The sequence below is a fragment of the Struthio camelus genome, chromosome 5 (genome assembly GCF_040807025.1).
Source record: "Struthio camelus isolate bStrCam1 chromosome 5, bStrCam1.hap1, whole genome shotgun sequence".
Classification (NCBI taxonomy): Eukaryota; Metazoa; Chordata; class Aves; order Struthioniformes; family Struthionidae; genus Struthio; species Struthio camelus.
In genome coordinates, this window is record NC_090946.1 from 81211583 (window position 1) to 81227862 (window position 16280).

General features: G+C 45.5%; 1 protein-coding gene across 5 annotated transcripts; it reads right to left on the minus strand.

Annotated features, from left to right (window-relative positions):
* Window positions 1-1321: 1321 nt before the first annotated feature.
* On the minus strand, window positions 1322-16077 carry KLHDC2 (kelch domain containing 2). 5 transcript variants are annotated; one of them, XM_068947607.1, is made up of 15 exons: window positions 15917-15987; window positions 15045-15096; window positions 14006-14173; window positions 13070-13149; window positions 11906-12023; window positions 10447-10562; window positions 7716-7797; window positions 7529-7612; window positions 5297-5377; window positions 5160-5218; window positions 4607-4716; window positions 4076-4148; window positions 3119-3206; window positions 1907-1959; window positions 1322-1568 (listed from the first exon to the last, which is right to left on the minus strand). In XM_068947607.1, exons 3-15 carry the CDS (start codon window positions 14159-14161, stop codon window positions 1445-1447), a joined length of 1224 nt encoding a protein of 407 aa, XP_068803708.1. In that variant the 5' UTR covers window positions 14162-14173; window positions 15045-15096; window positions 15917-15987; the 3' UTR covers window positions 1322-1444. The 5 variants fall into 5 exon arrangements, with proteins under 5 accessions (XP_068803708.1, XP_068803711.1, XP_068803707.1 ...); XM_068947610.1 differs by lacking the exon at window positions 15045-15096 and adding an exon at window positions 15492-15569 and having other exon boundaries at window positions 15917-15980; XM_068947606.1 differs by lacking the exon at window positions 15917-15987 and adding an exon at window positions 15492-15704.
* Window positions 16078-16280: the final 203 nt, after the last annotated feature.

The following is a 16280-nucleotide window of genomic DNA, read 5'->3' on the forward strand; positions in this document are numbered from 1 at the left end:
GCAAAGGCATGCCTTGATTTGCTGCAGCAAACCCTGTCATGTTCAGTTTCCTCACACAGCTGCCCTTTTCCTCTGAAAGGGAGTGGAGTTTCTGGTGGAAGTAGGTGAGGTTCAGAAGTGAGTGTCAGTGCAGAATGCCTCACTTCAGAAAAGGCAGGGCTTTTTTTTTTTTGGGGGGGGGGTGTCTTTTTTTTTTTTCCCCCCTTCCTAAAACATGCTTCTGGTTGCCAGGAGATAAAAGTGCAGTTACAGGTAGACCCGTTAATTAGCCCTGCCATTAGCTTGAGACTCAGCATTAAAAACTGCACTTGCTTTATCAGTATACCACAGGCAGAGCTCTGAAACAGCATCTTCACTCCTAGAGCTCGCAGGACCCTGAGCATTTACTCCATTTGTAGCCCAACCATACAAAAGGAACTTGGCGCAGGAATTAAAATACTGGAGTTTTGGTCTAGAAGTCAAAGTCTTTTATTGATTTTTTTTTTTTTTTTTTTGAGGACAGCTTAAACGTGATTTGACCCATTCCCCGTAGCAGCACAGCCTGTTCTTTGTCCCAACTGTCACCAGCTGGGGCTGCAGATTAGTTGGGGCTGAGTCAATGAAGGCCAGCACTGACCCCCCTTTCACAGCCAATTTCCATGTACCTTTACCAAGATCAAGTCCGTGGTGGCTCAGGCTGCTCAGTTGGTAGGTGAGCTGTTCAGGCTGCTGACGCAGCTGCAGACAGGCTTGAGCACTTTCAGTTACTTCTCAGGGCAGAATATCTGCTACCTAAGGTTCGCATATAAGTTCCACAACATAGACGAGTTCCAAAAACCAGCTAGACACAAGCAGGAGTAGTGATGCTTTAACACCTGAAGGTTTAAGACAGTTTATCTACTCTGATTATGTAGAATTCGCAAAAAACCATTTCTCTGACCTTAAACATTTGTGGCAAAATGCGTGAAGCAGACACGGTCCTAAGGCTGTACACTAAAACAGGACTGCTCACCCATCACAGCACTCTTCAGCCTAGACTAACGCAACGCTCCTCTTTAATATTCATAGGGTGCCTCAGTATTTCCTGCACAACAGCTAACGTCCACAGGTCCTTGGCTGGGGCTGCCATAAACAAGTACTTCCACACATGTGCGCAGCCCCTTTTCTCGCTTGGGGGTGGCCCTCACAAGTTCTTCAAGGTGGACAAACCCAGACCTACTTTTAGCTTAAGCATGGGATACATCTCCACTTGCATTAAATACATTTATTGCAAACATTTTTACACAAAAATAGGTTCTCTCTAGGCCATTCACATGCAACTTAAAGGCAGGAAGCAACTACCTACAACAATACCAATATTTAATCTATACAGGTTTAATGTTTGCCACACTTGGTAAAATTATTACATCTTTTAGCCTTGCTCAGCCATGCACAGCTTGTTCAGAGCCAGCTCAGTGCAGCCAGCTCAGGAGCCCGAGGTGTTGTTGCTTCCAAACCGCTGATTGACGCTGTGCAGCAAGTGCTTGGGGAGGCAGTTCCAGGAACTGGCCAACATCTCCTTAAAGCAAATGACTGCTTCGAGGCACAGCCTTGGGGCGAGGGGGGGGGGGGGGAGAGGAAAACAAAACAAAACAAAACCTGTGTCAGTTGTTAGCACAGTTTTGAACAAGTGCAACAAGATAAGCTAATTCTTTAAAGCTAATTAGTTAGGACTTAGTCTCATCACCTGCAGTGCCAAACATGTGCTGTGTGCTTTATTAACAGCATCTTGCCATGTCCACTTGTAATTGGCTGATGCTGCTTCAGCTTTCTTTGCAAGACAACAATGTTCGGCAGTGTCACAGAAACACGAGGAAAAAGGTCTGCTGTTAACCCTGCACTAGTCATTTCAGATGAGTCAGGAGAGTTTAAAGTTTTGTTTTCTTACCTTACAAGAGATCTTGGTTGTAGAGAAAACACAAGTATTTCATTACTGTGAGCCTGAGAGAGAGAGAGAGGCAGTTGGGTTACGTGGCTTCACTTTATTACAGCACTGAGGAGCCAGAACAGCCAAGGCTCGCAGCAAACAGACCCTGGCGAGGAAGACAAAACCAACAGCAGCACTCTGTGGGCTGCAGAGGCTGACCATGGGGACCAGACCGAAGTTTTATATAAATCACAAAGGCAGCAAATAAGCTGAACGCAGAATTCTTCACCAAATCCTACAAGAGGGGATGTTGGGGCACTCCGGAAACTATAAGGTGTATTAAAATACAGATAAACTGCTGCTGTATACAAGCAGCTGGGGGAGCAGGAGGGGCACGGGCACAGAAAGCGGCCGGGCTCACGTGCTCTCCCTACGCTGCATCTCCTGTTGCTGTCGGACAGGAGACTGGCTAGGTGAGCCTTGGTCTGGCCTGGGCGGGCTAGAGCCTGCCAGCAGCACACGCGCACACGGATCCGTCCCTGGCTGCGCTAGCCCCTGTCCCAGCTCCTACCACAGCCAAGGGCAGAGCTTGCGGGGAGATGAGTGTCAGCACCTACCGGTGCTTCTGCAGAACGTTCAAGTCTCCAGTGAGCTGCAGGTGAGAGACTTTAGATACAGGGACTACGTGCAGCAGCCACTGATGGCTTTTTTTTTTTTTTTTTTTAAAAACATCTGCTCCTTGAACGTACATAAACCTATCTGTCCTGCAAACACAGTGCCTGTTTACCCTTTCCAGCCAACTGGCCGTTTTACAGATGTTAGCAATCCCCCCCGTCTTGGCTACTCTAGACTGAAGAGACCCTCTCTATGCAGCCAGGCCTCCTGGTAGGCATCAGAGAAGAAATGACTTTGGGAGAGGCTCCCCGAAAACATTCCTGGGGAAGCAGCACAGTGCAAAAACTAAAGGAGTAGTTGGAGATAGGAACAGGCCCTGTATGAAATGTGGATGTGAGGGAAAACAAGTAAGAGTTTGCTTGAGTAATGAATAATGACTTGGTTTCTAGAAAAGCAACAAAACATTTCCCCTTTGAGCTCTGTTCAAGCTCCTTTGCCGTTCCTCACAAGACCACGCTGCTGACTGCTAGCATTTCCCATTTGCTGGAGCGACAGCCAGGGCGGCTCCTTCGGGAAGGGCTGGGCCGCGCAGGAAGGGAAAGCTCGAAATAAACTTACAGCTTTAGAATGGGCAAGTAAATTGTTGGCGCAGCCCCCGAAGACGATCACCTCTCCTTCTTCGCTTGCACAAGCTGTATGCCACAACCTAAAAACAGAAGTCGTCAACACTACATTAACCAAAGCAAACAAAAAAACCCACGTGCTCAAAAAGACAGGGTTGGGATTTGTATTTCAAGTTAATACACACAGTTTGCCTTTCACCAGTACACTATAAAGCTAAATCAACAGGAGTTTTATGTTCAGAGAAGGAAAATTCTTAGCCAGTAAATCATGGGCTGTGTAAGCTGCCCTGGTTAGAGCAAGGCTGTGGAGTCGTGGGGCTCAGCAACACACTGCCTGCAAGTACAGGCATGCGTGAAATCAGCACTCCTGTCACTTTTGCAGGATGACTGCAACAATCTGCTTGCACAAACTTCACTTTCATAACCCAGTGGAGCCACGTCACAGGACTGAAGGAACACCAGCAGATTTTTATCCAACAATACAGCGGTGCAAGACTTGTGGAAATCACTTTCTCACACATGCATTCAGTCCCTCTAACCACATCTACAGGCGCATAGGTTGGTGCAAACCTCCCTGTGTCCAGAGTTTTGCTGGCAGAGCAAGAATACACAGGTTAAAATATTAAGCTCTTGTGCTGGCACATTCATAGCTCATTGGCCTTTGCAGCCAGTAGATAAAACCTTAAATCCCCATCTGCATCTCCTGCTGTTTCAACAAAAAAGCCTTAAGCTATATGCCGTCTCCAGCACCAGTCAAGCAGTGGTATTAAGCTTGACTGTGCTTGCATTCAATACATCAGCACTTCTGGGGTAGAAACTGCTAATTCAAGGTACTGCATTGTTTAAAAAAAATGAGTGGCATAAAGAGGAAGGTGTGTTGTCTCCCTGTCATGCCAACATGAAAGCTTTCCTCCCTAGTTTTTGTAAGTTTCCAGAAGAGCGTACACCTTACCTTGGCTTTTCTGAATAGTTATGCTCAAACTGTATCCACTCATTCTTGCTGATGCAATAAATCCAAGCATCACCTAAAAACAACCAAAACGCCAAATACAAACAGTACTGTTAGTTCTTTCATGTTTGTTGGAGCATGTACGTTATTGTTATTAAACTGTCATTAAATAAATCAAGCTTTTCAGGACAAAACCTACAAAACTTAGTGCCGGCTATATGAAAACAGGCCTTAAGCACTGGCTTGCAGGAGCAAAGTAAGGAGGGAAACATGGAGGACTGCCAAGCTCTTACTGCTTGCAATTTGCAACAGAGGCATTTTTAGAGCACCTTAAATTCTAGAAATAGTAGTTTCTCAACACATTCATTGACTCCTACTGTGTCAATTTAGCTGCTGTCCATAAGGAGTTCAATGACACGAGTGCACGGAAGGAATTTAGAAAGAATTTAAGGTGACCTAGGCAATAACCCGAGCTTCTGCGCGTAACGGTTTAAGAAAACAAAGACAGCATAAAATCCTTTTGGAATGACTTACTTAGGGGCTGCTTGTCAGTGGTGAATCCTCCAAAGAGGAAGAGATGATCTGAGGAAATTGGTGTTAAAGAATGCCACGATCGGCCTACTGGGCAAATGCCTTGCGTGATTCTGTATTTAAATAAGAACATCACAAGATATATTACAGATATGCTATGGTAAAATGCTGCTGCTTTTTCCTGCTCTGATTATTTTTCAGATATTTGAATCATAGGACTTCGTCCTCTGCACAGCTTGTGACCCAAAAGCAATTAGTTTCTTTAGAATAGCAAAAGGCAGTTCACTGAAGATACCACACTAACCCTGTGAAGCCAGCCTGCAACACTCTAGAGGAAGTAAGAGTTTTGCTCATATCCATACTTCACAATTCCTGACAGTAACAGGGTTAGGAGGATCAGTTCTACTCGAGTTTACTAAGTTTCATCAGAATATTTAGAAGTAACAAAACCAACCCCCTCCCCCCCCCAAAACACACGCACACAAAAACCCTCCACTTCTTCATATGCAATTACATACTGCTTTAAAAACAAAAGAGCACAAGTTTTAGTACCTACATTTCATTCCACTCCCATGTATCCAAATTTAGATAGTAAAGATCATTCATTCTGGACTCCTACAATAAAGCAGATGATGGTTTAAACATTCTGTTTGGGTTTCAGTAATACACTGCTAAACTGGGCTGGGGTCTTACTCTGTATCTGCCACCAAACACGTAGCCTCTGTTCCCAACTGTAGCACAGGCATGAGCTGCTCGTGGTGACGGAGTTTTACCCTGGGGAAAGAAAAAGTGAAATAAGAAGCCAAGTTCATCTGCTATATTACCAAAAGATGTAGCATTTTCTTTTCTGCTGTTACTATTTCACCAGCAACCTACAGTAGATGTTGTAAAGAGAGGAGCTGGGCTGAACGCACCCCCCGTACACACGAAGCAGCAGGGCTGCGGCCCCGCCGGGCGCCCTGGCAGGCACGGTGCATCATCAGGCGCAGCAGACCAGGGCTGCGCCCCTCAGGCCTCCCAGGAGAGCGCACCTGGGAGGCACCGTCAAGGTAAGCGAGATCTCACAGTCCCACAACTCAGTCACCCCAGGGGATGAAAGGCTGAACTTAAGTGAGATTTAAGGTCGCTAAGGAACAGAATGTGAAAAAACATCCAGTAAGTCGTTCTGTGTGCAGAAATTTGTTTTCATTGATGGACAGAAGATCAGAAAATTGACTGAGGAAGGCTTTTTCCCCCGCTTTTTACGTGACAAGCTATAAATTCTGCTTCTAGAGGAGGGCTCAGACAGTCACGGAAGACCTCAGACTGAAAATGAGGCAATGAGATCATGAATCATTAAATAGTATTTTTCTTAGAGCGGCTTCTAAGATATTTGAGATCTGTATGCATTAAGACAAAAGAATTTTTCAGTAATCTGAATAATAAGCTTCTTATCTCAAATTTCATTTCCTCCATTTCTGTGGCAGTATAATTCCATTTGCCTCCTTCTGAATACTTCTGGGACACTTCAAATGGTGTCTACTTGCAATTACAACACACAGAGTTTTGCGTTTTGTTTCTACCACAATCCAGCAGCCAAGTGAAACATACCAAAGCTCCACACAACAGTGAGCTGACACGAGACCATACGTTTTATTTTTCCAAGCTCCCCATGAGAACAAAGCCACTGAAGCGTGAAGAAAAGCAGGTCAGCAGGAAAAAAAGACGACAACGAGAGAAAGACAAAGTAAAACAAAAGGCTAGTTTCTCGTTGTTAGGAAGGAGAGAGGACGTGGGGAATGGTTTTAATTCAGCTAAAAATGGTCTCAAGAACGCAGCTGAATAAGCAAGTCATTTTATTTTTATTTTGAGGGGAAGTTTCCAGGCTAGTTCTACTGACATTGTTTCAAACCCACCTCTTTGGTCTTTCCCCCTCAAGCATCTTGTAGGGAAGACTGCAAACACAAGCTAATGACACCTCACGGAATGCACACACAGGAGACAAATAAAAACAGCCGTAGCTGGTAAGGAAGCAAGGTACAGGGAATTAAGACAGCTTGCTCTGAAGCATGAGAAGGGAAGAGAACCCAAGTCACGCAGTCCTAGCTTTAGCTCTTGGCTAGGTTTCCTCCTGTGGCTAGATCAGACAGACTGCGCGTCCCAGGAGACAAGTCAGAATAGCAGAAACGAGCAGTGCTGCAGGCAGTGCATCCAGCGGCCACAGCTACAGAGAGGGGCACTCAGTAATCAGTCAGTGATTCATCCCACGGAGAAAACCAACTTAGGAAGAGCCACAGTGACAAGATCAGCGCCCCACGGTCCATCTACTCCAGGATCCTGCCTCCTGACCCAATGAGGCATTTCTCATGTCTCCTGCTAGCTAGCACTAGGTATTTCAGAGAGCTCTTGCATCTTTTGTAGCTCCTGATATTCAGGAACTGGTTTATATCCTGAAAAAGGCAGGATCAAGGGGCACCTGACAACTGCTCACTCAGCAGTTAAAGACTGGTGACATGTAAACAAGGCTGCAGGGTAGAGCAGGAAAGCAGAAGAAGAAAAATTTATTCCAGGTGAGTTCACATGCTTCTTGCTCGGGAATAGCTACCTACCTCTTCTAAAAGGGTGGCAGGAAGCTACAGTAGAGATACAACAGGTTAAGACAGCCTCACGCTGCAAGTTAACTGAACCCGCAACCTTGGCACACAGAACATCTTACAGCCCAAAGCTGCTGCTGCTGCTGGGACAGGCCACTGCGAACAGCCTGTGGCTATGCACGGAGGCCACTTTATCAGCAGTCTCTTCTAACTTATCACAAACTAAAGCAATGAACTCAGGCCTAGCAGAGTCACGCTTATTTTTATACAACGCTAGAAGAGACATGGCAGACAATGCACACACTTCTGAAGAACTCCAACTTAAAACAACTGACACAAGAATAGTAATTACCGTAGTTATAGGCTGGCTCCAAGTAAAAGTTTCAGTGTCCAGAACATGTACGTGGTCATTCCACCCTCTAGGAAGACCTGAATTCTTTAAAAATATTCAACAAGGAACAAGTTTTAATAAGCATTAATCAAATATTAGATTTAAAGTTTAAACAGAAATTATTTCAAGGTGGGAAAAGTTTGCTCACCCAAAAAGAGGTTTCATCAAATTCAAAAGTTCCCCGTTGTTTCCCTTCAGGAAAATAACCATAGCCTCCAAAAAATATTAGCCTGAAACAGAAAATGCATCAAGATCTATTAGGTATATAATATCACATTCATTGCTACAAATTACAGCTATGTAAAGGCTGTACTCAAACAGAAGACAGGAAAACCAGGGAAGCCCCTTTGGCTTCACTACTCCTAATATGTCTACAACGCAAGTTATCCAGATGTGGAGCCCTATCCCTTGCCTCAAGTACCCTGCCACCCACATTAAATCCCTCTGTAGCTCTTTCCCAGGCCTCAGGCTCCCAAGTTTTGCTCTGGTTCCAAGCGTGAAGCTACGGGGCCTGCTGCTTGGTTGCTGTGCTCAAACCGTCACTACTGGGGCTCCCATACAGCAGCTACTGGTGTTTGTTCCTGCAGTTTCCTGCCTCCACCCTTTCCGAGGCCTTTGCACATTTTCCCTGAGCCCAAAATATGGGTTGGGTTTACAGACACTGCTGTAAAAAGCAAAGGGAAAGCACATGGGGTGCGAGTGAAACACATACCACGTACAGCAGGCAGAGAATAGAGGGAAGTCACTCTGAACTGAGGTCCAAAAAGGAGACTGAAAGGAAAAGCTCAAGTGCCTGCTCTCTCTCAGTGGTTCGGTGCAGGCTCCTGCACTAAATCCATGTGCAAGTCCCTCTGCAACCAGCACCTGCACTGCCCCACACCAACGCTTGCCTGAAAGCACGGGCTTGTACAGTTTTCTGCTCTCCCTCTGCAGGGCTGATGCAGCCTGAAGACTGCCCAGCACCCAGAGCCGTCAGCGCTTCCCAAGACACTGATGACTCGAGAAATCAGCTGCTCGGGTGCAGCCCCGGACACGGTCACTGTGGAGATGTGCACTGCCTGTGTGGGACTGGCAGGACAGGGCATCAGGAGAGCAAGGCAAGCGACACTTCGGGCAGCAAACTCCCTACCACTGAAGCTGCCCAGGAAGAGTTTTATTTTTTTTTTTTTTGGTTAGGAAAGACTTTTTTCTTCACACTTTTTTGTTTTGTTTCAAAGCCTGAAGAGCAGTTACTGTGAGCAATCAGTTACTTATCTGATTTTACTGCTCTTTTTGTCTCTTACAATGCAATTTACATTTACATTTTATGTTTGCGGTTCAGTGCTCATTAGAAATGAATGGCATGGTTTTGCCAGAAAGTTTTATTAAATTAGGAGGTAACAGGAAACCATCTACACCACCTAAGTGCAAGCTCACAACTCCAATCTAGCACAGATTTACACCTAAAATGGTTCTCAAGGGACAAACAAGAACAACAATAAAAAACCTCTCAGCCTTCCAACAACGACGCTACAAAATTCACCACACAGCAGGCATTGTAATAATGAGCTTTCTCTCCATGTTGAGAATCTACAAAGTAGCATCACAGGCACTTTCCAACCTTTCATGAGTCTGTACAGTGAATGCCGCAGAACGCGTAACGCACAAAGCACTGCGGGCATCTGTAGCCAGTTATACACCAAAATCACCATACATGACCCAGACACAAGCGTATCTGGCATCCCCGATTTCCTCTGCCTCAGGGGAGCCAGATTCGATATAACCAAGACCAGCTGTGTTAACAGGAAGCAGATGCCTGTGCTGTCCAGGTAAGGCTTTGCAAGTAATGCTTGAAAAATTCCCTAACGTAACAGTAAGAACACGTAACCTTGCCAGTTTTGACCAAAGCCAGGAACCCTCCGAGAAGCCAGCGCTAGGCAGACACCCCAAGAACAGAGCTAAAAGCCCCTGCCTTCCCCTGAGATAATTCACTCCCACACCCCACCTCCTGAACAGCTGGGACAGCAAGCGTGTGGAAGTGGGAAACTACCTACAACAAGGGCTTTCCTCAGTCTATCCTACAGTGCCAAAGGCTGGGACAAGCTCATCACGCAGCTCACTCTCGAAGAGACTAGCACTACCCTAGCTGAACACGGGGGCAAGGCAGCAGCAATATTTTGCACATCAGCTCTTCCAGCTTTAACACCTTATCTCAATCCTCCTCATCTTTTCCAAGGTTTGAAATGCCAAAAGGCCTTCTGGCATGTCTTGGACACGATCCCAACATATTAAATCGGATAACATCAACAGCAGTTCATCTAACACATTCCTTGTTTTGTGTAACCAGCACAAACATCTTGAACTAAGCATGTCAAAAAGGCACACGCAATTTTAAATTAAAACAGCTTCCCATTCTTGACCTATCAAAGAAACGCAAGCTGTCCCACAAGACATGACCAAAAGATTGTATTTTGCAAGGTACCAGGAATTCCAGAATAGGCTTATATGAAGATTAATTCCAGATGCAATTGCTAAGAGGAATGACGCTGATACAAGTAACCAGGATGCAGTATCTTTAAAGTAATGCCCTGAGAATGTGGAGCATTTGCCTTTAATGAGCCTGTATTTTGGACTGTGACTCACATGGATATTTTGCAGCTTATACGTAAACAAATTAGGAGGGAGGTTTTTCATTTAAGGAAGGTTAAAGGACTGAACAGTTTTAAAAGGCTAGCTGGGGAACAAACCCAGCATTTTCCTGAAGCACGTATGCGCTGCAGTCAAAAAGTCCTTTGGCAGTTTTTATTCAAACAAAAAGACACAACAGTGATGAGACTAAGAGTGATTAAAAGCAAACACGCGCAAGGATAGCTGTGCTGACTTCATTGCTGGAGCCTTACTTGTTTTTGTAAACCCAAACGCCAAGTTTGTCCTTTGATGAAGGGGGGACCCCCTGACATTCTACTCTGACCCACTGCAGCACTTTGTCCGTGGATCTGGAATTTAACATGTAGAACTGTAGAAAATAAAAAGATTTTTTTACCCACACAGTTAGCTTAAAGCTTAAGTCTGATTGATGTTAATGTATTAACTTTTAACTAGCATGTATCAGCACAGAAGTACTTTAAAAGCTCTTTTCCTAACTACACAGAGCACTGGCAACGTTTTGTACAAAACATGGAGCCAAAGATCCTTATCGTTTTGCAGATTCAAGCCCAAAATACCCTTTTATAAAAGCAAGAGAACTACGGACACTGAGTTTTACCGTCTGGAAGCTGAAATAGGATAAAACGAAGGTGTGTACAAAGTAGCAACTTCCTTACAATAAAAAAATCTGGTCAAGAAAAAACTTTTTTTTTATGGTAGCAACCCTTCTTTGCACATTACATCATTTTACATAGAGAGAAATAGCTGGTACAGATATATAAAGTAACTGAAATGTAGCAGTATCACTCACAGGAAGAAAGGAAGTCACACACTATAAATTCAGTTTGTTTCAGACTGTTTGCAAGCATTGCCCCAGGTTACTTTCAGTTTATATTTAAAAGCAAGGCCAACATTATTTAATTTAAATCACAATTTCAGAACATGGTAAAATACCATCAGAAACTCCAGAAAAGAGTAACGTTTCAAATAACCACAGAGCAGTTTCAAATCACCTCCTGATCTTATTTCAGTGACCTCCAGAAACTCTTAGCTTTCAAAAAAAGTAAACCCAAAAGCACCAAAGCAATACAACTTACAGGATGAACTGCTCTAGAACTGCGGCCAGAACAATAACAGGCCGTGGTGCTTTTTCAGCGATGTAAAGCTACCAGAGTACAATCATCATGTGAAACGATGCAGAGCTGAAGGTTTACACGTTTTCCAAACTTCACATGATCTGACCTGTTGCCCTGAACTGGTATAAGTTAGCCAGCTGATCACCTGCACGAAAACAATGCAAGTGGCAAACACTATATTTTGTTAGTTAAAACCTCTTTGGCAAGCACAAAAAGAACACGGCTTCAATTAGTTCAGATCTGGGGAAGCTGCTGAGAGGATGAGAGAGCTGGTTATCTGCTTCCAAGAAATACAGATATAGCCAGCAGATGAAAGTATTACGTTGCAGAAGCCACAGAGGACACAGTGACTGGATACGTGTTCAGCATCCCCCATTATTAACATTTAAGCTCTGAAACGAGATCCAACCTGTCCTGCCATTCAGAAGAAAATGCTTTTGTGATCTGTTAAGATGATACATTTGCTCTGGATGGATTTTAATGAACTGAAAAGTCCGTCTCTGTTTTACAAAATGGAATCAAAAGCTAATGAGGAGAAACTTCTTTGTGAAGAAGGATTTATCTTTAAATTACTGACCTTGTTTGTATTGCCACGTGCGTGATGTCCTCCAAATAGGTACACAACTCTGTCTACACACACCGCACAGCTTCCAGACATGGAAGGTGGAACATCTCCCTCTGTTTTACTTTTCTTCCTAGAAGCAGAGTTCAAAATAGTTTATCTGATAAAAATGGACAACAATGATTTTGTCTGGAAGTTTTTAACGTTACTTGTATGTTTTTAATTAAGGCAAGTCTTTGAGGACCATTCAGTTATGAGTTTCTGATGCCCTTGTAGACGCAAGCACATATTACAGGGGGAGGTGGGGAAAAGGTAATTTTAATTAATACACTTTTCATGGGGGAGAAGTCCTGTCTGCCCAGTTCAGGAGTTTGATATGCCTTTCACATTCGTGAAAATTCCAGAAAGATCCCCAGGCAAAGAAAAGATGCACCTGTGTAAGCGGAAGGTTTTTATTTTGCTACGTATTTCAATAAGTCTTACAACCACAGAGAGGAGCTTCCATTCCACGTTCGAGGCCCTCCTCAGCCACAACGACAACTGCAAACCCAGTGCTGAAATTGCACTTACTTTAAAGAGCTGAGGGGACTAGGCTTTGCCATGCAAGGTCCTACCTATCTACAGAATTGCAGCATTACGCTCCCTTGTCTTGCACTATCACGTACACAGGTTTCACACAACTTCCAGGTTCCTAGTGGTCTAGGAGACCACAGTAGTTTCCTCAGCTGTATAAACGTTTAAAAACAACTGCTTACAAGGAAAATAAACAAAAAATTCCATGTCGCTTCTCTCATTCATTTACCGCTGCACTCACAAGTGGTACAAATGCACTTTACAGAAACTATATCCTGTACCAGGCATCCCAAAACGCTTCATATCGGTGGCTGTGTGATCAACAACTCCTGTGATTCCTGCATGGGCCGTCTAAGTTGCCTCTCCTACTTCACCCACCTCATCCCTGTGAAAAATGTATTCATAGTTTTTACAAGAAAAAGAAAGCTTTAGAAATGTTTTACACCTTTAAGCAACACTTTGTTAGGTGGGAACACAGAGATCAGACACGTCTCTAGAGACGACCACCATCCTGGACGCAGACCCTCAGTGTGCTTTCTGTATCAAATTGAGAATTTCTCATTTTTTCCATAAAATGAAAATTAGTAAGTTAATTGTTTACTGTACCATCTTCCAGTTTCCATGTTGTAGATCCATATCTCATCTCTAGGTAGATAGAAGTCATAAAACCCCCTAACTTGGGCGTTCTGCAGAACAGTACAGAAAAGGCAGCGTTAGAAGGACACTTGACATACGCAGCTGCAAGTTCCTGTGAATTTTCACACCCCCTCAGAGATCTAACTGTGAAAAAGAAAACAGCAGGAGCAGTGCCTGCTGCACTTCTGTATCTCTCACCTGCAGAACAGCCCTTCGAGAGCAGCTATCAGCCTCATTAGCTTCTGCTGGAGACCAGACAAGCTTCCAACAGAGCCAGAGACTGGCATCTACGAAAGGCAGTTAAACCTTCCTTTCATACCCCAAGCAGGATATCCAGGGTAAATAAATGAGCCACAATTTTCTTTTCAACTCCCCTACCCTCTGCACGACACTAGCAGAACAATACACCAAAGTTTTACTTTCAGCTACCGATTTATCTACTGAGTTCACTGTCAAATAAAAAGTTCATCTTCATTGTTAAAATTCAAAATGGCTTGGTTCTGCTTGCAGTGCATGATAAACACCCAACCCACAGTCACTGACATACAAAATACAGTTGTGCTAACAATGCTGTAAATAAAAGTGCGATTTTGCATAGTCTGCATCTCAAATCACAGAGTATTTCCTTCTCTTCTAACAGGAACATCAGCTCGTTGAGAAAGGCAAACAACACCTTGCACCCCACAAAGTTATCTGCTTGCCAAGATCTGTATTAACACTCACGATTATTTCATCATTTCAAAACTCTTAAACCTCACATTCTAATTCATTAACTGGAATTTTTTGTTTGTTTGTTTGTTTTTCAGGGCAGAGATAACTTTACAGACTCACTTCCAAACTACTGGGACATGTTCCCAGCACCATGGGCAGCAAAAGGCTTACTTAGCAGGGACAGAAACAGCATACCTTATAGCCTCCCCAGACGTACATGCAGCGTCCATCAGTGACTGCCACGTGCCCGCTACGCTCAGCGGGGCTATCGTTCTCCAGTTGTTCAAAGTTGTCCTCAGCTGGAGCTGGGAGCTCTTCATCTGCCTGCAGGTCTTCGTTATCATCAGCCATTTCGATACAGCACTACGTGCACAGAATAACATATAGTATGGAGCTTTGAAAGCCAGCAGGGGAAACCACCAGAGGGGGGGGAAAAAAAAACCCTATACGCTGCTGCTTCTTTCGTAATGACGTTTCAGTGGAAGAAGTCATGCCATGACTCAAGAAACTTTCAGATAGGGATTCCTGAGTTGTGTATAATTTACAATGGTTTCAGTTGCCAATTTTAGCAGATATCTCCTTTTGTGGTTTTTGGTGGTTTTCTTTTCTTTTTTTTTTTTTAAACACTTAGCTATGAATTGATGAACAAAAAAGCTCTGCACAGAGGTAACAACACACAATGGAGTAAATTTAAAGGCTTTGTCTATGCTGTGGTTTTCACAAAAGTCTTCACTCCTGCAACCTTTCAGGCAAAGTCCCTAAGTCAAGTCTCCCACACATAAACTGTCCCAAAACCAGCCACTCTGGAACAACGTTACCTCAAGTGAAATAGAAAGCAAAGCCAGCCACTTGCACCAAATCACACTGGCACAGAGGAGGCCGAAATCTAACGCACCCTGGAAAGAAGGATGTGCGCCCAGGGGTACGTAAGTGCAACTTCCCCGCCAGCGCTTTGCTACGTGAGCAGCCACCAGGCCATGCTGTGACAGGGGTCACTGGTAATTCAAAGCCCCAGTCGTGGGAGGAACCAAGCCAGGAGGAGAGGCTGAAGTCAGCCCTGCCAGGTCATCCTGGAAGCTGTCTGTACGCTCTGCCTCAGCCTGTAAGGGAGCAGGGGAACCCCTGGAAAGCCAACCGTTACTTTCCACTTGTGAGCCACACTCCAGGTTCCCTTCTGCTCCCAGTTTTTGTAAGCACACGGCTTAAGGCTGTCACCATACAAAGATTTTCATACCCAGATCAAAAGGTCAGGAAAGCTGGACAGCCCAAGCCAGAGTTTCGTGCAACTAGGCAAAGAAACAGAACAGAAAAGGACCTCAATGAGACTCCCAAACCCTGCACTCCAACGAGATTAAGAACATCTAGGCAATTCCTGACAGATTTTCACTTAGTTTTTCTTTGAAGCTCCAGTGAAGGAGACACCACACCGCTCTGGACAGTTTATTCTTCCTTTGAAAGTTTTTCTCATGCCTCAGTGAAATCTGTTTTACTATAAACTAAGCAGATTTTTACTGTCCTCTCCCCAATCATTTTTCTTTATTTTTTTTACAACACTCTACCACATACTGGACAACTCCTGCCTTCCCCCTTTGCCTTTTTTATTCCTGTACTAAAGTGCTTCTGTCCTCCCAAGTCACTGCAAGTCTCAAGCCCTTCGTGACTCCCTCCACGTTGTCCATACCCTTCACGATGCCCAGACACACCAGGAGCAGCCTCCTCAGCCTTGAGGAAGATCGGATAAACGACCTCTCCTGCCACGCTTACACCACGCGACGCGATTTTAGCCCCAACGGCGCAGTGCTGGAGCAACCCCCCACCACAGCACGTATCAGAGCCGTTAACTCCCCCCCTTCCCCGGCCCTTCTTGTTTTCCGCACGGGTCTGAAGTTCACCCCCACCCCCCCGCGCCCCAAAGGCGTATCCTCGCCCTCGGGCCTGCTTTATCCCCCGCACTCCTCGCCCCAAGCCCCGCGCGTCAAGGCCCGGCCCCCCTCGCGTCCCGTGGGAGCCGCCGCAGCCCCGGGGCCCTGCCGAGCCGGCTCCCTCCCGCCCCTAACGATCACCGGGAGCGGGGCGGGAGGAAGCCGAGCCGCGGCCGCCCCCTACCCCGAGATTCCCCCCCCTCGCCCGCCGCGGCCCGAGGGGCACCGAGCCGCCGCCGCCGCCGCCCCCCTCACCTCAGCGAGCCGCGCTCAGCGTCAACATCCGCCTCAGGCAGCCGCTTCCGGCCGCGCCGCGCAGGCGCCGTGCGGCGCCGCCCTGCGCATGCGCCGCCCCCTCCCCCGCCGGGGTCACCCGCAGCGCCGTCTCCCTTGAGGCTACACACGTGCTCGCCGAGCTCCCTCCCCTGCGTTACATCGGGCTTGCAGGTTATAAAAACGGCAAACACTAGTCGAACTTGGCCACCGTTCAACCCTCTAGAAAATTTTAATGACTGCGCTCTCGTTAACTAAATATTTGAAACGGAAAA